This window comes from Taudactylus pleione, unplaced genomic scaffold, assembly GCF_031769625.1.
Source record: "Taudactylus pleione unplaced genomic scaffold, aTauple2 ptg000395l, whole genome shotgun sequence".
In the NCBI taxonomy this organism is placed as follows: Eukaryota; Metazoa; Chordata; class Amphibia; order Anura; family Myobatrachidae; genus Taudactylus; species Taudactylus pleione.
The window spans coordinates 2,906,714-2,933,993 of record NW_028284796.1 but is presented as its reverse complement, the minus strand read 5'-3'; the positions used below and the strand labels follow the sequence as shown (position 1 = coordinate 2,933,993).

At 45.7% G+C, this 27,280-nt stretch overlaps 1 protein-coding gene across 2 annotated transcripts in view; it reads right to left on the bottom strand.

Annotated features, from left to right (window-relative positions):
* Window positions 1–27,280, bottom strand: part of ATR (ATR checkpoint kinase) — a 169,392-nt gene that overhangs the window by 64,439 nt on the left and 77,673 nt on the right. For both annotated transcript variants that reach the window (XM_088446273.1, XM_088446274.1), the window contains 6 exons: window positions 19,918–20,055; window positions 18,456–18,660; window positions 13,471–13,652; window positions 7,038–7,202; window positions 6,324–6,415; window positions 5,530–5,621 (listed from right to left, as the gene is read on the bottom strand). In XM_088446273.1, the coding sequence (XP_088302399.1) occupies window positions 5,530–5,621; window positions 6,324–6,415; window positions 7,038–7,202; window positions 13,471–13,652; window positions 18,456–18,660; window positions 19,918–20,055 (874 nt within the window). The remainder of the gene's footprint in view (window positions 1–5,529; window positions 5,622–6,323; window positions 6,416–7,037; window positions 7,203–13,470; window positions 13,653–18,455; window positions 18,661–19,917; window positions 20,056–27,280) is intronic.

Genomic DNA, 27,280 nt, shown 5'->3' with positions numbered 1-27,280 from the left:
CATGTGCTCCCAGCAGACATTGATATCTCTCTCATTGTATTTTGATGTGTCTCTTTCTCTCTCTCTCTCTGTCTCATATTGCTCATTGTATTTTGATCTTCAATAACCGTTTCATGTATTTTAACTGCACCTTATGACCTAATGTTTGTACAATTTATTTGCGCTCATTATTAGATCATAGCGTTGTAACATCTGTACTTTTACCTGAATAATAATCTTTAGCGCGTTAGACCGCTATTCAACTGTCTCAGTATTTCATTAATGGTATAATCAAACACAGCGCTAATTAGCGACATCTTGTGGTTTTAGAAGGTATAAGCAGGTTTTATCTTAGAGGTTTATAGGCAGGTTTTGTCTTAGAGGTTCTAGGCAGGTGAATCTTAGAGGTTTATACGCAGGAATGTATTAAAAGGTTTATTGACAAATTCAACAGCATATATAAATATATATATATATAAATATATAAATAAATATAAATATATATATATATATATATAATTATATATATATATATATATATATATGAGCAGGTGTTCAACGCTGCTGCTGTGGTAGCTAGCCTTAAGAAGAAAAAAATAAATAAATAAATAACAGCGCTGTGGGACACGTGCAACTAATTGATAATAAATGGATACAATAATAATCAGCTATGTCAGATAAAATTGTTATCTTTTAATAGTTAAATTGTATACTACACATGTAAACAATACACATCATTGGCCAATGAGACACTATTAAAAATATACATACATATTAATAGTCAACAATGAATAATATTGTAACGAAACACAGAGACTAAATATCAAATCCCAGCTGGTATCTAATGAGAATCAGCTGTGCAGGCCCGTACTGAATATCTCATAGAATTCCGGATAAAAAAGATAAAATGAAAATAAAAAATACTCGATGAATGTAATGTTCCACTTTAAATATCTATTAGACAAACACTGTCCAAATCTCTCTGTTAGCCACACCGAAGATTTAGAGTGGCTCCGTGTAATGGAAAAAATGTGCGCTCTTACCACCAGCCTCCCGGTCCCGACTGCTGTCTGGCAGAGACTTTCCACTCAATTACAGTCTCGGCTTAGGCACCCGGTGATTCACCTGTGGATGTGTGCTGATCTGGGTTGTACCTGTGTGATCCCACAGTGGTGAGAAACGAACCCCAACTCCACTGGCTCTGTGTGTGGCGGTTATTCCTTACGTTGCAGCTCACCCGATGCCTCTCAGTGACACACGGCTTCTCCACGTAGTGTCCAGGGATGTCCGTGACACCCGGCAGAGGCACAACTGCACAACTGTGCGTCTTGCTAAAAAGCAGAGTTCCGACCTGCCCGGCCCTGTCTACAACGCCCACTCTCCACGTCGCGGCTCTCCCAATGTTAACTGGCATGCGTGGCCGTGGTTTTCGGAGATGTGGGTGACTCTCAGCCGCGGTGTATAAATATGATGATGTCACAAACTCTCTGTTAATACAGAGCTGGAAATTATGGCAAATTCCTTGTGAAAGGTCCTGCTGGAAAAAAGAGTCTCTGGTGCTAAAGCTCAATGACCGCTGATGTGTGACCCCGACGCGTTTCTTCCCATCGGGATTTCCTCAGAGGGGTGTGTCTAATACAGTATCTATTCACCCTTTATATACCAGGTTTAATTAGAATTTTAAAACACCTGTGTATAATTAAATCAATCAATTTAGCTCAAATACAAAGTAATACTGACATAGCTGATACTACCATGGAGAATTAAACCATGTTTCTCTATATACTCGTACAAATAGTATCATGAAATCAGAACAATAAAGAATATATATAAAAAACATTATGTGTGAAAAGTAAATATCCATATATATGTGTGTTTGTGTATTTGGAAATAATAATATCAATGTGAAAATAATGTAAATAAATATATTATGAAATATCTACACCTGACACAATGGTCTATAAAGATACTAGCCTTGTTAAATCTAATAAAGAATAAATATTTTCACGGCACCCCCAAGCCAAAAGTTTGTTATTGAGAAATTAGGAAAAAAATGTAGTAAAGTGAAGTAAATTGTGCTTATCTGTCATCTTTAGGTTCAGTTATGTGGTGGTGGACAGGTTTGTACTTCTGTTTGTCCATATATTTACATTACATTGAACAAAAATAATTTGATTTGGTGCTGGACCACCAACCTGAGGCACCCCTGCAAATGTTTTGAGGCACCCCAGGGTGCCACGGCGCACAGTTTGGGAACCACTGCAATATAGGGTACTTGGTAAACGTTTACGGATATAAGGGGTCCTGTCGTTGGCAAAGATTACCATATAGGTTGAGTCTCCCATATCCAAATATTCCGAAATACAGAATCTTTTTGGCTTGACCAAGATAATGAAACCTTTGATTTTTGATGGTTCAATGTACACAAACTTTGTCTAAGGCACAAATTATAAAAAAATATTGTATAAAATTACCTTCAGGATTTGTGTATAGGGTGTATATGAAACATAACAATTTTATGTATGTACACAAACTTTGTTTGAGCCACAAAATTATTGAAAATATTGTATAAAATTACCTGCAGGCTGTGTGTATAAGGTGTATATAACACATAAATGCATTCTGTGTTTATATTTGGGTTCCATTTCCAAAATATTTCATCATGATATGGAAATATTCCAAAATACGGAATATTCAGTTATCCAAAAATGCCCCTGGTCCCAAGCATTTTGGATATTGGAGACTCAACCTGTATAAGCAAGTAGTTGCAAATTGAGCTATAATCTGGTACTTTCTGGCTCAGGCCTCCAGGATATAACTGATGCTGCACAACCTTTTCATGTTTCACAAATGATTTGTACAAAGTATGTGTAAAACAACAAAAAAATAGCTCATCAATCCTTTGCAAGGTGCAGTAGTTATCACAACACTTAAGGCACACATACACTAAAAGACCTCAAAACGACTGGATGATTACGACATTGTAATCGTGCAGTCGTTTGTCAGTCTGTGATGTGCCTACACTGAAAGAGCAGTCGTTCAGTGAAGGCACATCAATCATCTGCAAACATGCTGAACCTGACGTTATCGTCAGGTTGTACAAAATATTTGTACGATGATAGATGTCTAAACGACCAGCGGGAGTGCGCATCGCTGGTCATTTTAGACATATTTTCAAACGATTATCAAACGATCGAATGATAATGATATCGTTAACGTTAAATCACTCAATTTGATAGTCTAGTGGATGTGTGCATTTACAATAGAAGCAAGGAAAACAATGCTCTCACGATACATAGGCATGTAGCAAATGTACCTAATACAATTATGCATTGTGTATGTCATGAAATATACATCAGGAATTTACCAATTCCAAAATATTCTTGCAATGTGCTAAATAAATCAAGAAACAATTTAATTCATACATAATGAAAAAAAAAAAAAAAAAGAAGTCTAAATAAAACAAGATCACTAAACTCACATCAGATACTTTGGGGAATATAACATTCCACTTTAGGAATGGCACTGTGTAAGTAATAAAAATAATAACGGATGTCTACCTTGAAAAAGAAGCTTCTTGTTAAACTGAAATCTTACATGCTACAATATATGCAGGGGCGTATGTATAATGGGTGGAGGGTGTGCGGGGCACACGGGCCCCTGTGTCCAGGGGGGCCCCGCACCGCACACCCTGCACCCATAGTATACTTACCTCTCCTGAGTCCCACGTCGGCGCGGGGAGCCGGCGCTGTAAAACGGCTGGAAAATGGACGCCACGGGCATTTTCCCGTCGTTTGTGCATCCGCAGTGCAGGGAAAATGGCCACCGCGGCCATTTTCCCGGTGACTTGCGCATGCGCTATAGACTCCGGGCACACTCTAGTGCCCATAGTCTATAATTGCAGCATTGGCCGCGCACAGATCAGTGCGCAGCCGGAGGGAGAGGAGGGGGCCCGTGTCGGAGACTGCACACGGGCCCCCTCCTCTCTAGAAACGCCCCTGTACATATCCTAATATAATCAAAGTAATCATATAATCCGTCTCCTCTGTCCCATTCAGGCTAGTTAACAATACTCCGAAGGGGGACCACTGTAGATGAGACCCGTTCCACTGGGATAGAACTTCTATTTGAGGCCGGGAGTGAAACGGAGCATACTCCACCCTGTCGAAGGCGACCCTCAGTGATGACACAAGAACTTGCGATTCCTAACCTGTAGGTCCCAAGCTTTTCAAGCAGGAGGAAGACCAGCTGAATCTTGAAATCCAGCAAGACCTCCAGAGGGTACATCTCCTAATGGAGACAAACAGGAATTCCCAACTGATGATCCATCTGTGTTGACTGGAGGAGATCCACTGAGAGACATATGTTCCCTGAAAACTTCCGGTGACCGGGCAAGGATCAGAAAGTCATCTAAATAAGGCAGAATCCTGATACCATGACTTTCATGAAAACCAGAGGGGCCATGGAAAGACCAAATGGCAATACCTGAAAAAGGAGAGGGGTTCCCCAAGGCAATGGCTGCTTTGAACAGAAGCACCCCATTGCCTGTGCCCTGGAGGTCTAGCGGAGGAGCCAGGTGGCCTGGGCATCCGCGGTCAGCAAGCCGGTGGTCTCCCACACCGGCGGTGACAGCCACTGCCTCTTACCTTGTTTAGCACCAAGCAGTGCTCGCCCCGGCTTCTGATTGGTGGAGCAGCAGTGTGGGTGTCCTATAGGACCCCTATCGCTGCTCACTCACAGAACAAAAACTTAAATAAAACTAAATAAAAGAAAAGAGAAAGCTAGACTGACAAAAAGCAGTCTCTAACAGTCTCTAAAACAGTGCCTGCTCCTGCAAGGCACCAGACTAAAACTGGCTGGGGGCGGGGTATAGGGGAGGAGGAGCAGGGGTTGTTGGGAGAAAAAGTTTAACTAGTTGGTGCCCAGAGTCCTCCTGCTCCAGCCTATACACAGGGTCAATGCCTGTTTCCCATATGGCATGAAGAAATAACTACTATATTCCAGGCAGAATTCAGAGTGATAGCCAGCAGCTCAAATCAGAGATTGTGTCTATTGGCGACCGCACTGACTCGGTTAGACAGAAAACTGACGAGCTCTGCATATATCAAGTATAGCTCAAGAATTCCCTAAGCTGGTAAACCTAGAACGTGACTATGTAAAATACCTAAAGAACTGTTCTCAGTGCAATGTTTTGATTAGATATGTGCATGAGGTTGGACAGGCCATACTATTCCTCTATCTAGCGGACCTTTTCACCCACCTATTCCGAGTGCCCCCAGCGTATAGTCTTCTCTTAGATCGCACCCATCAGACACTATGCCCTATACCACTTTCAAATCAGCCTCCTAAGCTCCACTAATGCCATATAAAATCGCAAATACTGGTGGCTTGCAGAAATGTTACAGCCATCCCCTACAAAGGTGAGAACCTCCTATGCATAGCTCTTCCCCCCCCCCCCCATACCTTCCTTTTTCCTCTAGGTATTTTATTTCTTCACCACTATTTTACAGAATCACATAATCACAATGCATCACATGATATTACTGTTACCTGCAGATAGATATTCATCCACTAAGTCCCACTGTGAAAGCTTCCAAGCCGCCTCCACTCTGTAAGTGTTCAATTCTGCTGTCCAGTCAGGCCTAGAGAAGCAGCAGGGTGAACAAGGCTTTAGAACTAATAAAAGAATCACTCATTAGTGTAGCCGTAAGAGCCCTCCAACACCAGTTCCCTACCTATCTAATGTGTGAGGCTGCAAAGCAAGTTGTTATTGTGAAGGGATGGATGGTTATTATCTATACACTATAACAACTAAGAATATAATGTCCACATCACTACCCCTGTTTCAAAACTGCACTACTGAGCATAGATTTTAATTAAAGTCCTTCACTTTCTAAAACACAAACAAACTGGTGGTGGGGATGACTACTAAAGGCTGCGTGGTGATTAGGCCTCACTGGTTACTGGACTGCATACCCAGATTTCCAATAATTGGTACCTGTGTGAACATAGTATTGCAATTGATGTACTTAAAATATATACAACTTCTCAGGCTTGAATACAGAACTGAGGAAGGGACAAGCTAGCAATAGCTACAACTAAATTCCACAAAGATCTACAGACCAAGGAACACCTAGGCTTATATCATCCAGAGATCCATCAAGCCGCTTAGAGGAAGATGTATCAAAGCTTGGAGAGAGATAAAGTATCAACCAATCAGCAGCTAAATTACATTTTACAGGCTGTGTTTGAAACATGACAGTTAGAAACTGATTGGTTGGTACTTTATCTCAAGGTTTGATACATCTCCTCAATTCCAAATGAGAAGCTAAGCGGATACTCACCGGCTATTAAGAACTCCATTTACTTGTGTGATCACTGTTGACAATTGGCCAAGACCCAACATGGATTTCACTACTCCGTGATAGTGCACAATCTGTACAGAGAGAGAGAGAGGACACTGGCAGTATTCTTGGAATATGCACCTCCTTTTACTTTATAGCTGTGTTCATCTAAACATAATACAACAAACTGGCATTAATTATTTCTGTATGTTAACATTTCTGAAATTTATGCATCAGACACAACCAATAAACATGTCCATATTTCTATAAGGCTAGCTGTGTCATTGCAAAATTGCCCATTTACCATGAGCTTCATACGACCTTAAAAAAGAACTCCATTAAGCTTGAACTCACTGTGTAGCAATAATGGGACCAGGAACGGAATAGAATGTAGCAGGGTCACAAGGCTGTACCTGTTAGAGACCACTATTTTAACAGCCATTTAAAAAGCACCATTCAGGGACATGGATTCTCCACAATGGACAATTCTAACTGTCTGTAACTCTTGATCCCTGTGCTTTGAGCCTATATTTGAACTTTTGGGCTCATCATAGTCTGTCATTTGTCTATGCAGTAATGGCACAGATGCCATTGCTTTCTTAATAACTCTGCACAGTTTTAGAATGCATGAAGCAAGAGAGTCCCACAAGCACTTAGCAGCCATGGGGCTAATCAGTATGAAATGCTAAATACGGTTATACTGTGCTGCTTTACCTCCTCTGGCTTGAGCTGAATGGCTCGGTCATAACAGGCAGTGGCATCTCTCAGCAATCCTATGCTCTCATGTTCCAATATCTGCTCTCTCAGCGACGCTTCTTTCTTACGAATGGCACTGACCCCAGCTACACCATCAGGCTCATGCATAGCAGCATATAATTTCTAAATGGAGAGGAAAAATTATTCTGGTCATCTTGAAATTTAAAAAGCCTCCATATTCTTGAATATTGTATAATAATTACTCCTGGTTTCTCCACTAGGGGGCACAGGGATAACGCTGGGTATAGCCTGGAGAGGGGAGCCTGGGCACCAAAAAGTTAAATTAAAATACCCACAAGCCCAGGTTCCCTCTCCCTTTATACCCCGCCCCCAGCAGCCAGTGTGCGTTTGGTGCCAGCAGGATCTGGGGACCATTTTTTGGGGGGCTGCTTTAGGTGGTCCCACATGGTATATTTATTTGACTTTAGCTTCTTTGAGTAGGCAGTGACAGGCGTCCTTATAGGACTCCCCCACTGCCGCTACACCGCCCCAGCACCGTTGTCCACATCACTGACAACGGGGTCAGTGACTTCGGACGTGGACTCCAGACACAGGAGCCACAGCCGATGCAAGCACACAGCGGGGACAAGGTAAAAGCGTCTCTTACAGCTGGTGCAGGACACAAGCGTCGGTACTGACAGTGGGGGCTTCCGGTCTCCCACCCGCCCACTAGACCACCAGGGCAGTTCTTTGGAACAGGGAGCTGCTCATAGCAGCGGTAGCCATCAGCACTGTGGTCCAGCTGGACAGGGGAGGTAGGCGCTCCCAGTTAGCCCCTCCAACCAAGGGTAGAGCGTGCTCTCATCGCAGACAACAAGCCCCAGGCAGGATCCTCCCCTCTCTCCTCCTCCTCCACTGATACGTCGAATGGACATTTTCTCCACAGCCTGCCTCAGCATAGCTCAGGGAGCGAAACTGGGCTCCTGTTGCTAGATAGTTGAGCACTATTGCCCACATTTTTTCTGGCATTAAGTGGTCTGAGTGCACATGAGTGATTGTACTTTCTGCTCTGTGTCTGTGTGCCTATTGTGGTTACTGGTCACCTGGGGAATATCCCTTGCAGCGGTTGAGTACAGCTCTCTGTACAAAAGGTCGACAGGGTCAAAAGTTTGACATGAAAATGGTTGACACAAAAATGGTCGACAATTTTTTTAAATTTTTTTTTAAGCCCTAATCTTCACCCTAATCCTAACCGTCTGGGTTAGTGCCTAACCCTAACCGTCTGGGTTAGTGCCTAACCGTCCAGTAAGTGCCCAACCCTAAACCTATCCCTAATCTTAAAGAAAGAAGAAAAAAAATGTGTCGTCAATTTTTGTTTTTTAGCCCTAATCTTTACTCTAACCCTAACCCTCCCCATGGTGCCTCCCTCCTGGTGCCTAACCCTAACAGTCTGTGTAAGTGCCTAACCCTTGCACTAAACCTCCATTATTTTTTTTTTAAAAAAAAGATGTGTCGACCATATTTGTGTCGATCATTTTCATGTCAAACTTTTGACCCTGTCGACCTTTTGTACCCGTCGAACTTTTTACATGTCTAACTTTAGTGTGTCTGACTTTTGTCTGTGTCGAACTTTTATCCTTGTCTAACATCTGGTGTCTATCTAATTACTGTCTATCTATAGTCCGGAACCCACTTTTTAGACCTTCTTTGCCTGCCGCTGTACACCATTGGTTAAGCTTTGTGTGTGGGCATTTCTGCAACTTTAAAGATGTCCAGAAATAAGACTCCCAAGGAGGTGGGTGCTATAGCGCTGAGCACTTGTAAGAAACGCGCCTTCAGCCACATAATCTAGTCAGCAACCGGCTTGGGCATCCACGCTGACACAGGTAATGCCGCAGTTAGTAAACTGGTTGGCAACTCCAGTGCCCCCTGTCCCTAGCTCTGCGTCCCAGCTTCCTATGGTGGATGCAATCCTCTTCTCAGTCCATCTCAGGGGCTAGCTCAGTTGTCGGCATCTTTTCAACAGATGCTAGATAAAGATAGAGCTCCCAGGTGCATGCCTGCTGCTCACGAGAGCTCTACGCCACTTTATGGGGGACGTTCAGACTCTGCACTTTCTGCAGACAGGGAAGCTAGTGTCTCCGTTACCTCTGAAGTTGAGACTTCTTCGCTCCAAGAGGAGGCTGTGTGTCCAGTAGATGTAGAGGCTCTTATTAAAGCAGTAAAATCTATCCTCCAGGTTAAAAATTCAGAGCAGCCTCCTAGAAACAAGGCTCCGGTATTTAAACGTCAAAAGAAGTTGGTAACTGAATTCCCTTTTTCAATGCAGCTGGAAGATCTCCTAGCAGAAGCTTGGACTTACCCTAAAAAACGCTTTCAGGTTTCTAAGTGCATCACTACCTCTTACTCTCTCCCAGCAGCGGATAGGGAAGTGGGAGTCTCCTCCCCCTGGGAGGAGGCCCATATTACCAGGCTTATTAGGTCGTCTCTCCTTCCTATTCCTAACACTCCATCTCTCAAACACCCTACAGATAGGAAGCTAGAAAATTTCCTGAAAACCATTTATGTTAATGCGGGTGCTCTGGCTCATCCAGCCCTCGCGTCTGCTTGGGTGGCTGAGCGAATGATTTAGAGGATGGGCTTACTTCTGGCACTCACAGGGAAGACCTGGTATCCCTGATGGTGCATGTTAGGAAGGTAGCTTCCTACCTGTCCAAGGCGGCCATAAACTCAGGAGTTTTGTCTTCTAAAGTGTTGGCTTCTGCCATTGCAGTCAGAAGAGCTCTCTGGTTATGCACCTGGAGGGCGGACACAGAATCCAAAAAGGCTCTAGAGGAGTTTTCATATTCAGGAGACATTCTGTTTGGACCTGATTTGGACAAGATAGTGGCTTCTCTGGTGGCATCTAAGTCTGCTTTCTGGACTTCGGTGACTCCACCCAGACCTAGGACTTCAGTTTCTCGTTCCTTCCGTCCGCAGGGCAAAGCCAGAGGTCAACCATTTTCCCGAAGCCAGGGTCCTTCCTTCAAAGGCTCCAAGCCCCGAGGTAAGCAACCTTGATCCACCAGACATCCTGCTGCCAAGCAAGCGGACAAGCCTGTCGCATGATGGGACGGGCATCCACCTGGGGGATCCCAGTGTGGGAGGCCGACTTCTACGCTTTTCGGCAGTGTGGATGCAGATCATGACAGATGTCTGGGTGAGAGGCATCGTGACTTACGGCTAGGCATTAACATTTCGAAAGCATCCGCCATCCCAGTTTTTTCCACTGGCCTTCCCACCCAGCCAGGAAAAGCAGAAGCTCTAGGAGTCTATTTGCTCTCTCCTAACCTCCAAGGTCATCGTTAATGTCCCCATTTCAGAGAAGATTTTGTTTCTGCGGCAATCTTTTTCTGGTCCAAATGGTGGACTGCTCATTTCGGCCCATTGTCAATTTAAAAAATTCAACAGGTTCCTCTGGACATCCAGATACCACATGGAGTACCTTCGTTCCATCATTCTGGCTCTGGAGCTGGAGGACTTTATGACTTCGTTGGACATCCAGGATGCCTATTTACATATCCTCATCCGAGATAGTTACAAACACTGCCTCAGGTTTGCGGTAAAGAACAACCATCAGTTTCAGGCTTTACCGTCTAGTCTGTCCACAGCTCCTTGTGTGTTCATGCAGGTCATGGCGGCAAATCTTCCCTGCAAGGGCTTCCGGATCTTACCTTACTTGGACGACCTACTTCTCCTGGCCCAATCTCCAACAGTTCTCAGGGATCACATCCACCTGCCTGTGTAACTCCACCAGTCACACGGGTGGATAATCAATTGGCGCAAATCCACATCAACTCCTTCTCAGGAAATGCTCCACTTAGGAGGACTGTTGTACTCCAGAACTGAGCGAGTCTTCCTCCCAGCAGACAAGATATTGGGCCTGCAATCCAGGATCCGCAGCTTACTGAGCCACCGTTGAGTGTCTATACACCTCCTGTATGCAGTTCCTGGGGTCTCTGGTTTCCACTTTCGACATGGTGGAGTACGGACAGTTCCACTCCCAGCCTCTTCAGCTAGTCATTCCACAACGGTGGAACAAGTCCCACCCAAACCTCAAAGCGCAGATGCTCATTCTTCCCCAACAGGTTTGTTTCTTCCTCCTGTGGTGGCTCCAGCGCTCACACCTGGAAAAGGGCCACCCTTTTGGATCCAGGACAGAGTCTCATTCACCACCGATGCAAGCCTTCGTGGTTGGGGGGCAGTGACGTGTCATCAAACCTTCCAGGGTCATTGGATGTTTCAAGAAAGCCACCTGTCTATCAATGTCCTGGAACTCTGAGCCGTGTACAGGGCTCTTTGCCAGGCGCAGTCTCTTCTCCGAGGATGTCCATTAATGGTGCAGTCGCCAACATAATCCACAAGGGCAGCACTCACAGGTCAAGGGGGCATGAAGGAGCTCAGCTGCATTCACCGTTGGCCGGAGAGTCTTCTTCAAGCTATGTCCGTGGTTTTCATCCCCGGCGTCCAGAATTGGGAAGCGGACTTCTTAAGGTGTCAGGACGTTCGCGCAGGTGAGTGGGCACTGCATCCAGACGTCTTTCAGATGTTAGTCCACCGTTGGGGCCAACCGGACATTGACACGATGACATCTCACCACAACCGCCAGTTACCGAGATACTGCTCTCACACAAGGGATTTTGAGCTCCCCCTGATTTACATTTTCCCTTCGGTGTCAATAATTCCACGAGTTCTCCACAAATTCAAGCTGGAGGGAGGCACTATGATTCTGGTGGCACTGGATTGGCCACGGTGGGTGTGGTATGCAAATTCTACTGGGCTTCTCTATAGACTCAACACCGCGTCTCCCTCTGCAGCCGGATCTTCTGTTACATGGTCCTTGCTTCCATCCGGACCTGGCCTGTCCTGCTTTGATGGGGTGGCCCTTCAGACATCCGTCTTGAGAAAGGGGTTCTCCAGAAGGGTCATTCAAACCATGCTTAATGCTAAAATGCCCTTTTCTGCAAGGTTCTATCACCATGTTTGGCACACCTATTTTACTTGGCGTGCGACTATGGGTTTTAACCTAGGTCTTTTGTCCTCTCCAGTATACTTTCCTTTCGGCAGACCGGTCTGGACTTGGACCTCCAGCTCCCTTGTCTGTTCTCTTCCAGGGACAGATTGCGCTTACATGATGTGCTGGCCACCTTTCAAGGAGTTCTCCACATTCAACCACCATTCGTGTCCCTCGTGGCTCCCTGGGACCTATCGGTGGTTCTCCGAACTCTCCAAACGTCTCCTTTTCAACCGTTACAGATGCGTTACAGATTGCACTGCGTTGCCTTACATGTAAGACAGTGTTTCTGCTTGCCATCACGTCAGCCTAGAGGGTGTCGGACTTGAGCGCCGTGTCATGTCGCTCCTCATTCCTGGTGTTCCACTCGGATAGGGCTGTGCTGCGGACTCATCTGTGTTATCTTTCCAAGGTGATGTCCCATTTCCAGATCAACCAGGAAATTATGGTATCGTCATTCGAGGTTACGGATTCTTCCCAGCCGGAATCTTCTTTGGATGTGGTGCGGGTTCTTCGGTTTTACTTAAACAGGACCAGAGGTATTCGCAAGTCGGATTCTCTGTTTGTCCTGTATAATGTTCACAAGCAGGGCTGGCTATCTATTAAACAAACCTTGGCCTGCTGACTCTGTTTCACTATGCGCCAGGCTTACGCCTTGGCGAATCTTCCTGCCCCTGCCGTGGTGACTGCCCATTCCACCTGGTCAGTGGGGACTTCTTGGGCAGCACGCTGTGGAGCTTCTGCAAAACAGCTCTTTAAGGCTGCCACGTGGTCATCTGCTCATATCTTTATTTGCTTTTATGCCTTTGACACATTTGCGTCTTCGGATGCCGCCTTCCGGCGTTCTGTTCTCACTACAGCTCAGGAGCATCCCCTCCTGGGCTTATTGGTATTTTCATTTAACTGTTTGGTGCCCAGACTCTCCTTTCCAGGCTATACCCAGCATTATCCCTGTACCCCTTATGGAGTCGAAGAAAGAGACTTAACAGGTAAGCAAAATGTCTCCTTTTCTACTGACTCAAACTGCACATTTGTTACTTTCTACAAGAAGAGACTGACCCCGTCCCCTTTTTTTTTTAACCCCGAATTGCCACTATATAATACTTGTAATTCCCCACCAAAGGGCCACCTTTGCATGTGTATGTGGTGCTTTTGAAACTTAACCTTTTAGTGCCCAGGCTACTCCAACTCCACCTATACCCAACGTATTCCAGTGTCCCCCATGGACATAAGAGGGATAAAAATTAACCAGTTACTGTAAATGGTTAAATATACATTACTTGCCATTTATAGTTCACATGACAATAAAGCCCAGTTATAAATATAGTAGAAATAAAAGTAAACCTGACCAAACTTGGATCACTGATTTCTTACAAATCCACCTTCATAACTCCTCACCTGCAAAAATCCCAGGTGCTCCTGAATCTGTTGTTTTTTCTCCATGATAAAAGATTCAAAGTGCATAACAGCCCTGGTATAGGCTTTGGAGCGAAAAGAAGCCACAGCCAGCGTGTCTTGCGGTATAAGCTCTAGAAATGCTTTCACATTTTGATACTCTCCATAGTCTTCCTGAGATACAACTATAGGAACAAAATACATACAAATATAAATATTTTCATACTACTGTTTTTAAGACCCAATTGGCGTAGTTAAGATAATAGTATTATCTCTATGTGTGTTTTTGTAATGCTTCCAGACTGAAGTTGTGCTGCATGACTAATGGATACACACAGTTCTGGTAAGGATAATTGATTTTTTTTTTTACGTAAATAAAGCTCCAAAAAGAGGTTCTTTTTGTCACTTACCGTTTTCCTTTTCTCTTAAGCAGGCTGGGGGACACTGGACCATGGGATTGCAGGTTGGGGTTGGGCTTAAACGATACTGTAGCTTTAAAACTAAGCTCCTCCCCCCTGCAACCCCATAATGCCAGTTCTTCCTTAACCACTTAACTAACATTTTTTTTCTGAAAATCGCTCAGAAATTGTGAGGTTTTTTTATGAGTGAATTAGGGGAAGTACAAGTATTTTAACTTATTCAAAACGATTTCATTTAAAAGAAAAATAATTTGTTTTTAAATGTTTGAAAAAAATCGTGCATTCAAGCATCGGAATACCACCACTGGAACATCGCGACTTTCCTTTTCCCAGTGGCTGCAGCCACTAGTTACACACTTGGGGGATGAGGGGGGGTTAATTTCTCTTCCTGCAGGCGAATACATTGTGTATCTGACTGGTCGCATCGTTTGCGACCAGATCAGATAACTGACAGCCTGGTGTGGTCGCAAACGATGCGCCCATTCCAGACAAGTGGTTAAAAGAATCCGGGAAGGAGTAGCAGTAACCCAATGAAACTGTCAAATCAGTAAAAACCAGAAGGGAAAAGACAATCAAGAACCAAAACCCTACACAACTGAGCTATAGAGCGTGAGGGACCCAGTTTTTAAAACTGTTCGGGTCCCAGAGGACGCACGCTGACTCACTGACATGTGGAAATCCTCAGTGTGTCCCCAGCCAATAGCTGCCGGCAGCCTCTCCCTGAACGGCTCCTCATTGGCAGAGAGAAGAGACTAGCCACTCCCCCAGTGTTTGTGGAGCACAGCAGTCAAACTCGGCAGTGTGCCATTCTCCAGTCTGAACAGTCAGCAGCCATGTGGTGAGCGTCTGCTCTGAACCGGAGGTTTGTTATTTCCATTCCCGGTTCTCTAAGCCTCACCACCAGCTGCATTTCTCCCTAGCTGAGAGGCACCAGGCTATCAACGTGCTCTTCGGGGATACTGTGAGATTCACCCATGGATGACCTCCCCAGCGGCTCAGCGCTGTCACTGTTTGCACACAGGTATCTCGGCAGCAGATCAGTTTATCTAATTTACTGTGGCCCGGTCACTACTTAATCACAGCACACACGCTGCTGGCAGCCTTATCTACCAAGGCTGGAATACACTCTGCCCAGAATGGATTGTGGCAACTGAAGGGTTAAACAGCTGGGAGTACTATTAGGACAGCTGACCTGCGAGTCGGAGTCAGTGGGGTAGATGTATGATAGCGGCACTTAACGTGCCGCTATAATGCTTCCTGCTTCGCCTCTTTACCAAGGAGAAGCAGGAAGCACTACCAATGAGATGTAAGAACATCTCATCGGCCGGAGAGGGGGAGCGTTAACTCCCCCCTCCGGCGCTAACCACTAGAGACCACAGCGCATCAAGCCTAGTGCTGTCGCACTGTGGCTCTGACCCGGCCGGCTCCACTGAGCATGCGCGGGATCTCGCAAGTATCGCGAGATCCCCACGTGCAGCCTGGAGCCGGCATCCACGCAGCAGGTCCCTGCTGTGGAGATAGGGCAGCGCCAGGCTGTAGCTGTCGATAACGACAGCTACAACCGGCTGAACAGTCATGCGGTATGACCGTTCGTACATGGCCCAGGCTATCGGCGCTGCTATCTTGTAGATAGCAGCAGCGATAATGACAAGTGCGCATAGCGCCTCTGTCATTTACCGCGCAGACACCCCGATCATACATCGGGGAGAAGCGGTATCAGCACCCCTAACGTGCGCTGATACCGCTTCTGGGCTTCATACATTTCCCCCAGTGAGAGCAAACACCTCACAGTTCACATGGGAAGTTATTTTATGACACATATTTTGCTTTTTCATTGCATGCAGCTATCACTAACAAAGTGGGAATTCATTAACATTACACTATAGATTTCAGCAGTAGTGGACCTTAGTGTATTAACTTTTAAGACTAACCTATACTAATATCAGTGGACTTAACAATTGTGTGGATCATATTTAATCCATGTGAATGTGCTCATATTGGGACGGTGATAGGGCCTGATTTAGAGATGGGCGCTGTGATCACATTGCAATTTTATACGTATCGCAGCTGTGAAAATATGCTAGAATAAGGATGCCCACTGCTGCCTTCTCATCTGTGCCCGACGTAGTTTGCCAGCGTAAATACCAGTAGCATGGACCAGCCATGCAGCCCTTGTAGGAACGTCTGGCCTGTTTCAAATACAGTGTCTCTCCAGACACACTGCGTAGGAGATAGCAATATCTAATTTATGAACGCCCATGTAATGATGTTTAAACGGTCAGACACACCTGCGTTTTTCTAACCACCCCATTACCTCCCCCAAAAGCCTGTCACTCACTTTGCGAATGGGTTCTCTGTGTGTGCAGAATCACAAGACAATCGCTGCACGTGCACAGTGCAGGTTATATGCATGCGCAATAGCAAAAAATCGCTTGATCTGCGTAAAAATCAGCATGGCTTACTTCTCTGAATCAGGCCCTTTAATCACTTGCCTGGCATGGTGGTATCAGATACGACCACACCAGGCTGGGCTTTCCCTGACATGGTCATATCTGATACGACCAGTCAGGAATGGCCACTAGGCGGCTACGGGAAGTTAATCTTCCCACTGCCGCCTATATCAGAGGGACCTTCTGGTCCCTCTACACCAGCGGCACCCTCTCCTTTGTGTCCCGATCACTGCTGGCCACAGTGATCGGGCATCTGGCGGCACCCCCCTCCCGGCGCGGCTGCAGGCTCCAGTATATCCCGATCACTGTGGCCAGCAGTGATCGGGCAGCCCAGCCGGCCCCACCCCCTTCAGTGAGAAGCAGCAGCGGCGGCTCTGGTAGCCGCCGCTGCTGCTATGTATCGGAGCCGCCAGCGGAACACCCTTCCGCTGCGGCTCCGGGAACACACAGTGATCAGTGTGATCACTGTGTAGAAGCAGCAGCAGCGCGGCTCTGGTAGCCGCCGCCGCCGCTGCTGAGTAGCCGGGCCGCCAGCGGGACACCCTCCCGCTGTGGCTCCGGAACAGCAGTGATCACTGGCTGAGCAGAAGCAGCAGCGGCAGCTCTGGTAGCCGCCGCTGTGCTATGGGTCCGGGCCGCCAGCGGGACACTCTCCCGCTGCGGCTCCAGCAGTGATTACACAGTGATCACTGGCCGTGTATAGAGAGCAGCGGCGGCCACTCCATCCAGCCTCAGCTGCTCCTCCTCCCCCATAATGCCCACATTTATAAGGGGCCTGGCCGTAATAAAATATATATATATATATATATATATATATGCATATATATATATATATATATATGTTCGATAGATATCGCAGAGCCTCTGTTTAGGGATGTCAACCAACCATCGATGGTTTGCAAACATCGATGGTATGACTGAAAACAAGTGGTTTGCCATTGCTGGTGACCATCAATGTTGCACCATCGATGGTAGCCATCAATCGATGTTTAGGAAACCTCGATAATTGTGGTCTACACAGATCTTGCCCAATCGCTAAACAATTGATGGCTTCTAACGATGGTTGAACCATCAATGGTACAGCTGTCAATGGCCATCACTACAGTATAACATAAAAAGTGCTATTTTTATGGTATACTTGGTCTTAAAAAAAAATAATTTTCAAATAAAATAGTGATGGATAAGTTTAAAATTATGTTCTTGACCTAATTCAATCATAAAAGAAACCGACAATTTTGGAGCGGTTTTTGGAAAAAGAATTAGTCAGTTAAGTGGTTAAAGTGCTGAGTGATTAGCAGTTGAAAACTGCTTGCTTGAGCTTACTAACCAACGTAGCCATCAGCACAGCAGTGCATTACCTACTGTAGCTGCTATTATTTTGTTTTATATTTATTGAGATCTCTACACTATTAATGACCCAGATGATTTTATTTTGCCGGTTGATAATTGTGATTTATCCAAGTTAAACAATTTTATGTGATTATTGCCCAAGCTGCCAATTGCACCTACCACAAGCACTGTCCCAACTGCGGCTTGCCCTTAGCCCCCTCTTTGCCCCCAACACTGCACCTGTTGGCTATGTTGATGTCAAGGAAATATATTTATAAGCATTATCTGTTCTTACCTCAAAAAGAGTATGACTTTCCATAGTGTACAGTATGTATAGGGCATGTGGGATGGTCTTATTGCATATGGGAAGCTCAAAAATCATAAATTGTGATGGGACCCAGAAATTGTGGAGAAAGACCCCAATTCTTTAAAGTAAGGGGTCCCTGGGACCCACATTTTTTTTGCTCAGTGCGATCACTGTTTCATGATACAATTGCTTGTAATGGGATTGACACAATTATTGAGTATGATACGTAAACTTTTTTTGGTGCACATTAGGGGGAATGCCTTGAGATCTACCTTTACTATTGAGAACTGCCTGAGAGTACTGCTTTATAGTAGTTGTACTAATGTGAAATGTAATGTAGAGGGATAAATATTATGCCTTTTAGGCCTCAAATAAGCTGCTACTGTATTGATAGTATTTTATTTTATCTTTCCAATAGTGTCTTACTGCTGTGGCTGTAATTTACAGTTGCCTGCTTTGGAACATAAATAAAAACACACTAACCTTTCACTTCCCCACGGCCTCCAGCTTTGACATTGGCTTTCTCAGCATGAAGTGCCTGAAATTTTTCCCGTGCCCACTGAGTGATATGGTCCAGCATTGAGAAGACAGTCTGGGTGCTGAGCTGGCTCAGATCAGAGGCATTGTCTTGTAAACGTCGAACCCATGGATCTTCATGCTTTAAAACTGCCATTATTTCAGCATGAACCTGAAACAAGTAATTAGCAAATCTGCAGAAATCACAAAGACAGTTTTCATTCTAAGAGCCATATTCAATATGAGCCGAGCTGCAATACTTTTTCGCGGCCCGGACTTTCTGCCTATTTCGCCTGTTTTGTAGGCGGAAAAGTATTGCGGCCGTCCCGGCTTTACCCCGTATTCAATATGGAAGTACGCGAGAACGGGACCCGACGAAACTTGAACAGGCGGAAAGTACAGTCAGATTTGGAGAAATCAGCCTGCTAAAGTGAAGTTGAAAAAATCGTGAAAAATCCACCTTCCGCAAGCACCTGCAATCCAAAAAACACTTGGGGCATACTTGGGGACCCCCCCAGAGTCAAGTTCGCCAGTTTTTAAGTTTGTACCCCAACATTTTTTTTTTTCCGCCCCCTTTTTCAAAGTGATTTTTTTGGGGTGTCCTTAAGTGTTGTTTTTTTTTTAATTTTGACAGAGATTACCTTTGGGGGACTGTCTGAAGGCTGCACGGGGGTTCCCACAACGTTGCACCCCAAAACCCCAATTCTGCACTTTTTTCCATCTACCATTCATAGGCGAAACTTTTCCGTCTATTATATTGCATTGAGGCGGAAAGTCTTTCAAATTGAATACAGGGCAAAAGTCAAACAGGCGAAAATGACGTCATTGGCGAAAAGTTTCTGCCAAAAACACGCGGAAACTGACTTTTCGCCTCAAATTGAATACGGCCCTAAGCTGTATAAATAAATTGTGCATACTACTAATGGCAATCTCTATTTACCTACTAGTACTTGTGTATTAGTCACCATCTAAAATCAGCATGTCTTACCATAGCCATGCATCTTAACTCAAAACCACAAACCTGAACTCAGTGGGAAGAAGCTGAAAACGACTATATTGATTTACTATAGATCTGTAGGAGTGATCACATACCAGTACTCTATAGCGTTAGCAGCAACTACAGTTAGACAATAAATGAGGCAAGTAGTTCCAGTTAACACCACATATTGTCTCCAAGTCTGCTTTTTAACACAATTGTTTTTCGAGACTTAGAGCTGGGATATTCAATATGCAGCGCTCCAGCTGCTGTGTAACTACACATCCCAGCATGCTCTGTCACTTCTTTAGCATGCCTAATAGCAAAACTGTGGCAGGGAATGCTGGGATGTGTAGTTCTACAGCAGCCGAAGGACTGCATATTGAATACACCTGTCTTAGAGGTTGGTAATGGGACACGAATAGAATAGAAAAGACACTGATGTTTGCTTACCTCTTGCTGATCATCTTTGTTACATCCCAGCAACACATAGACCAGTATATGTGGTAAGAGATAAATGGTCACTTTGAAGTCATGTTTCATCATTATACTGCAGCAGTTGAAAACTTTTCTTGCAAGTTCATGTCTGACCTGCAGCCCAATAATAATAAAAAAAGAATTTAAAGCTGTGTAACAGTACTGTACACTAAAGGACCAAATAGGTCACCATACAGGTATGACGTATGTGCTTTTTGGGTTTTCTTTCCTTTTTTGATGTCTACTGTTTTTATTACTGTTTTGACACTATTTCTTGCTCTTGTATTGACTGCAATCACCTTGTTGTTATTATTGTACAAAAGTGTGGGAATGTTACATTGTTTTGCCTCAACCAGCTTGCTATGTCATACTACCCTATAAATGACTACACCATACAACCACACTAAAGCTTGGTACACACTAGACGGTATATTGAATGATTTGTCCTTTTGGGGCAAAACATGATGACAAATCACCCACATTGTCCAGTGTGTATGAAATACTGTGCGCTCCCGTGGGTCGTTTGGCGTATCTTCAGATCTGCCTGCAGTGCAGACCAATCTGTAGATCTGGCGAAAGACACCATACTTCTGGATGCGGCAGGGGTGCGACATATCGAGTGGTCGTACACCAGATAGTGCACTGTGTATGGACCGCCCGATATATATCATGCCATCACTGGGTACACACATAATTTAGTGTATACCCAGCATTAGTGTACTATAATGGAATGGGGATAACTGGAAAGCTATCAAATTGTCCCTAAGGAGATAATAGGATCAATAGCAGGAGGTATAAATAAACAATATAAAATTAATCAACACATATATTCCAACCAAGGTTAAGGTGGGGTGGATTTCACTGTATATAAATACAATATTAGCTTTCCACATGTCTCTCCTACTAAAACACTGCATTGCCTCACAAGGTGGTGCAGAGGTGTAAATCTTCTTTATATGGACCTGCTGGCCAAATGCTGCAGTGCAATATTCAATTATAATACACTAGTGATTGTAATATATATGTAAAATATATCTGTATAAACAGTGAGAACATTACTTCAGTCTTCACAGAGAAAACTTTTATTTTTCAATCATCCAATGGGGGACACTGAGACTGAGTGTAGGGTGGATACAGGAGCCTCGGCACCATGGAGTTGACTTCTTTTGCAGCAGCACAGGCTTCTCCTATCCGCCTGAAGCCAGTTTTTCTTGGAGCCTTCAGGAAGAGGGCACAGTTTCTTAGGGCTGCAGAACTGCCCTTGCTAACGTCATTTTTTTCTCTGTCTCCCCTCCGGGCTGTCAGCAGTGAGTATTAATAAGCTGCCACTGACTGCTCCATCAGCCCCTCTGGTGGCCGGCCCACTGACAACGGAGTCATTGTAACCGGCCACCTCCTCGAGCATAAGGAACAGCCGTGGCCAGACTCCAGGGCAGGTAAGTGCTCTTCACAGAAGGGGCAGCCGCCGGTGGTACTGGTCAACAGGTGCACAGTTGTTTCTGTGCTAACGCTAGACCACCAGGGACATTTTTATAATGGGGGCCCATATTAAGTGGCAAGTCCCTGGAGTTGGCCAGCAGGGGATGAAGCCTTCCCCTATTCTCTCCACCCCCCGTTATTTGGCACGTTCCTATTTCTGGGTACACTGGCAAAGGCTCCTCACTCCACACTGAGCAGCCATCTTGCAGCTTGCCTGCACGGAGAGTTCCTCCTGCCCCCCTACCTCACTCTTTTGTGGTGCCAGGTTTTTTACTTATCCCCATCCTCACCTATTGGTGTTGATAGCTGGGAATATTGTGACTATTTTAGTTATCCCTGAGCACTTGAACTGTATTGTTTGTGTGTCTGTTAGATACCTAATAGCAGCACTGTTAATGTTAGGTTACATTTACCATTAATAGTTTAGGTATAGACATGTTATTTTTCTCACTGTGCCTACTTATTTGTCTATTTGTAGTCACTAAACTGTACTTTGGGCCTACAAGAGCTTATTTCCACTAGATCACTTATTCCTTTATTTGTCGTTTCTAAGTTCAGTGCTCTTGCCTCCCCATGCACACACTTACATAATTAAGTAGTATACTGTGTGTTTTCTTTTACAGAGACTATGACTTCCAAGGAAACCTCCACAAAGGCTTCATGGGAGAGGACTGCTCCTGTTCTGTGTGCCTACACCTGCAAAGAAAATGATTCATGCTCGGCTCAGGATCACACTGGCGTTTGTGTTCTGCGGAGGCACTAGACGAGCCTGTGTCAGAGGTGGTAACCCCACAAGAGCCTATGTGGGCAGCCTCCTTGTCATTTGCCATGAGGGAGTTGGCTCAGACTTCAACTGTAGTTTCCAGAGGACCCCTGCTACCATCGTCTCACCCTGTCCTTGGGGACCAGCAACCGACCTTCTTGGAACCAGTGTGGGTTTAAGGTTGTCTCAATCAGTCTAGATAGAGTTTGGTGCAGGTTTCCAGCTCCTTGCAACTCATACTGGAGAGGCAAGGCACCCCAAAGAGAGCATTTTATGCCTCTCCTTTTAGGTTATGATTCCCAGTCTGACAACTCTTAGGAACAGGGTGAGTTATACCAGACGTCGGACATGAATTCTATTTCAGCTCACGAAGAGCACATCCCTCAAGTTGACGTTGATGCTTTGGTCAGGGCAGTTAAGTCTGCCTTACTTATTAAGGATTCGGATGCTTCTCTGACTTCGGAAATGTCCCTCTTCAAACGAAAGAAGAAGGAGCAAATGAGTTTTTCCCCCCTCTGCTCAGCTGGACGGTATTTTTGCGACGGCCTGGTCACATCCTAACACAAAATTCTTAGTCTCAAAACGAATCTCATAATTTTATCCATTACTGCCTGAAGAGCATCACCTCCCCAGGTGGATACCCACATTAGTCAGTTGGTAAAGTCAACCACACTTCACATCCCTAAAGTGGTCTCTCTTACGGACTCCGCAGACAGGAAATTAAAACATTTCCTTAAATCCATTCTTACTAAATCTGGGGTAGCCTTACGCCTCAGTTGGGCAGATTCCCTGGAAGAAGGTCTCCGATCTGGATCTCATCGATTGGACCTTCTCTCCTTAGTGGCTAATGTCAGGGAGGATGAATCTTATTTGGACAAGGCCACGATCAATTCAGGAATCCTATCCTCAAAGGTGTTGGCTTCCTCCGAGGCAGCTAGTTGTACACTATAGCTTCATTCTTGGAAAGCGGACAGCGAGTCCAAAAAGGCTCTAGAGGCTCTCCCCTTTTCCGTTGAGGGTCTCTTTGGCCCTGTACTGGATAAAATTGTAGCCACAGTAGCGGCGTTCAAGATTGCTTGTCTTCCTTCCACAGCTCCAAGGTCCAAAGGATTCTCCTTTTGATCCTTTCACCCACACGGAAAGGTGAGAGGTAAGCCTTCTTCTGGGGGTTCAGGGTTCCTCCAACATAAGCCACAAATCCAGAAGCCGTCAGGCCTGCTTATGCCGCCAAGCCCCTAAGCCAGACGATAAGCCAGGGGCATGATGGGGTGGATCCCCACCTGGGAATTCCTAGTGCGGGCAGCCGTCTCTTACATTTCGCCACCGCCTGGCTGGAAACAACATTGGACACTTGGGTAAGGGTTATCGTGCCTCAGGGGATGCTTGACCTTTTAGGAACGCCCTTCAGTTCAGTTCTTTTCCACCGGGTCTTCACTCTATCATGCAGGCCATGGACCCGGACTATTACATGACCTCCTTGGACATTTAGGATGCATACTTACATGTACCCATCCGAAAGGGTCATCAGAGTATTCTCCGGTTCGCCGTAATAAGGGACCACTTCTAATTTTGGCCTTTGCCTTCTGGCCTATCAACGAAGCCTCGAGTGTTCACAAAGGTCATGGCAGAGATGGCGGTGGCCCTTCGTCGCAGAGGAGTCCGCATCCTGCCATACCTAGACAACCTTCTCCTGTTAGCCAGGTCTCCAGACATTCTTCAGGAACACCTCCAGCTCACCCTGGACTTATTACAGTCACATGTCTGGCTGATCAAATGGCAGAAGTCCAGCCTGACACTGTATCAGGAAATGGTCATCTGGGCGCTCTCCTGGACTCCACAGTTTTCCTAACCAGGGACAAACCTTAATTCTCTATTCAGACTTTTCCTTCAACATCGAAGAGTTTCGATGCATTTCTGCATACGGGCAAACTGGTGTACACCTTCGACATGGTGGAGTATGCACAGTTCCATTCCCAGCCACTTCAACAGGAACATTTGCAGTGGTGGTACTGATCCCACCAGCATCTCAAATCCCAGACACTAGTTCTGTCCAGAGAGGTCCATCATTCTGTAGTGGCTCCAGTCGTCGCATCTCGACAGAGGTGATTGGGTCCTTCTAACCACAGACGTCAGCCTTTGAGGCTGGGGAGCTGTTACCGGCAGTCATAATTTTAAGGGCAGCAACCATTCGCCCCACCTGGTAACTCCTTGGGATCTTTCTTTGGTGGTGAGAGTTCTATAAAAATCCCCGTTTGAACTGTTCTTTTAATCTGCGTTGGCTGATGTGGAAAACGATATTCCTTCTGGCTATTGCTTCAGCCCACAGGGATTCAGACTTAGGTGCATTGTCTGACCCTGCAGCCTTCCCGGTGTTCCATCCTGACCGGGCGGTTCTCCACACACGTCTGGACATGCTACTATATCAACCAGGAGATCGTGGTTCCTTCCCTTTCAAACTCGGATTCTTCTGACTCTATGCTGGACGTTGTCCAGGTTCTTCGCACTTATGTTGATCGGACCAAGGATATTCGGACCCTCTGTTGGTTCTTAACGACTTCAACAAGCATAGCTTGCCAGCTCCAAAGAAAACTCTGGCACGTCGGTTGTGTCTTACCATTCGTCACGTCCATCTTTTGGCAAAGAAGACTGTTCCGCCTTTGGTGAAGGCTCATTTCACTAGATCTGTGGGGGCCTCTTCGGCGACTCGCCGTAATGCCTCTGCTGAGCAGCTTTCTAAGTCCTCTGACTACACTTTCATAAAATTTTACAGCTTTGACACCTTTGTTTCTGCCGATGCGGCTTTTGGGCGTCAGGTTTTTAGCGCAGCACAGGAGCATTCACTCCCTTAAAGGGACAGCTTTGGGATGTCCCACAGTCCCAGTGGATTTTTGTCTCAACTCTAAAATAATTTTTTCTGGGCGCCTGCCCTCTTGCCCCTGGCTGGCTGGGGGTTTCATGGTTCTTGCACTTTGTCCCTAGACAGGAGGTGTGTCTGGTTGTGTATGTATGACAACTTTCTCTTCTTCTCCATTCCTGTTTCTTGGGCTTGTTAAGAATAACTGGCTTCAAGCGGGGTGTAGGGGAGGAGGAGTCTGTGCTACTGCTGCTGCAAAAGAAGTTAACTCATTGGTGCCCAAGCTCCTGCATGACTCAGAAAAAAGGATTTTACAGGTAAGACAAAAATCCACTTAATTTGTAGCATTGTCCTTAATAGAACTCCTTAGTGACTTCTAGTATCCATATAACTAACAGTAGAGAGTGCCATATCCCATACATAATTAGATAATGCCCTGAGGTACATACAGCAAAGTATCCCCCAAATCTTCTCACATTTCAGGAAAACCTTTATACACTGATCAAACTGGTCAAATTATGATGATCCATGGGTTAGTACTTTGTTGGGTCACCTATTGCCCGTAATACAACTTGAATTTTTCTAGACATGGATACTACTAATCTGTCAGTAGGTTTTATGGGGAATATTAGCCCAAAATGCGATGAACTGTGGGCCTGATTCAGAGCTGGACGCTCTGACCAGAGCGCTCGCTCTGAATCAGGGCCCTCCTACATGAAAATGGAGCGGCCTCTTGGACGCTCGCATAGCTCTATTAGAGCCAAAATCACTCCCACTGACATCACTACTGATGTCAGTGGGGCCGGCTTCAGACGGTAGGCGTTCCCATGGGTTGTGTTCCGCTACGTACATTAACGAAGCAGCTTTGGATTTGAGCCTGCTTACTTCTAGGATTTCTGCGGCAGCTGTGGCCGCTCGACGCTCCTTGTGGTTACGTTCGTGGAGGGCGGACGCTGAATCCAAGACAGGCTTGGAATGCTTACCCTACAATGGGCAGTTCCTGTTTGGACCAGTTTTGGACAAAATAGTGGACACGTTGGCGGCTGCCAAATCTGCATGTCTACCCTCAGCCCCGACTCCGTCTGGGTCTAAAAATCCGTCCTTTCGGCCCGATCTCCCTCCGGGAAAAGCTAGGGTTCAGTCTTTTCCGAGACCTTCAGGTCCCAAAAAGACCGCTAAGACCAAGAAGCAAGTTTGGAGTACCAGACGTCCAGCTGCCAAGCCGGACGACAAACCCTCAGCCTGACAGGTTGGGCCTCCCCTTGGGGGATCCCAAGGTGGGAGGCCGACTTCTGCAATACGCCCAGTGTTGGCTCAAAACCACCACAGAAACTTGGGTAAGGGAGGTCTAAGGGATATGCCCTCTCCTTCCGCAGAAGGCCTCCTCATCAGTTCTTTGTAACAGCACGTCCTTCAGATCCAACGAAGGCTCTAGCGATCCAAGAGTCGGTGCGTTCTATGCTTCAGATGGGAGTAATAGAACCTGTTCCGCTATCCCTGAGAGGGACCAGATATTACTCCAACCTTTTTCTGGTTCAAAAACCAAATGGATCATACCGACCTATATTCAACCTCAAGTCCCTGAACAAGTTTTTAAGGGTCCCTCGGTTCCGAATGGAGACTCTGCATTCTATTGTTTTAGCTAAGCAGCCTGGGGATTTTATGGTGTCCCTGGATATTCAGGATGCTTACCTGCATATCCCCATTGCCAGGGTTCATCAGCGTTACCTCAGATTTACAGTGTCGGACCTCCATTACCAGTTTAAGGCTCTACCGTTTGGCCTTTCCACGGCTCCTCGGGCGTTCACAAAAGTAATGGCGGTCATGGCGGCACACCTGCGGTTGCTGGGAGTTCGCCTGTTACCTTACTTGGACGACCTTATGTTGTTGGCAGGGTCGCCACAAGTCCTTTGCAGCCATCTACAACTGACAATATCTGTATTGCAGGCTCACGGCTGGATAGTGAATTGGAAGAAGTCCTCTCTAATTCCTTCTCAGAGAATGGTCCATCTCGGGGCATTGTTGGACTCTCAGCAACAGAGGATCTTCTTGACTGAGGAAAAGATAGCCCTGTTGCAGTCCAAGATACGCAATGTTCTAAGCAGTCGCCGAGTGTCTGTTCTCTCAGCGATGAAGTTACTGGGTTCCATGGTGTCAATGTTCGACATGGTGGAGTATGCCCAGTTCCATTCCAGGCCTCTACAAATGTTGATCCTGTCCAGATGGGACAGAAATCCCCGTCG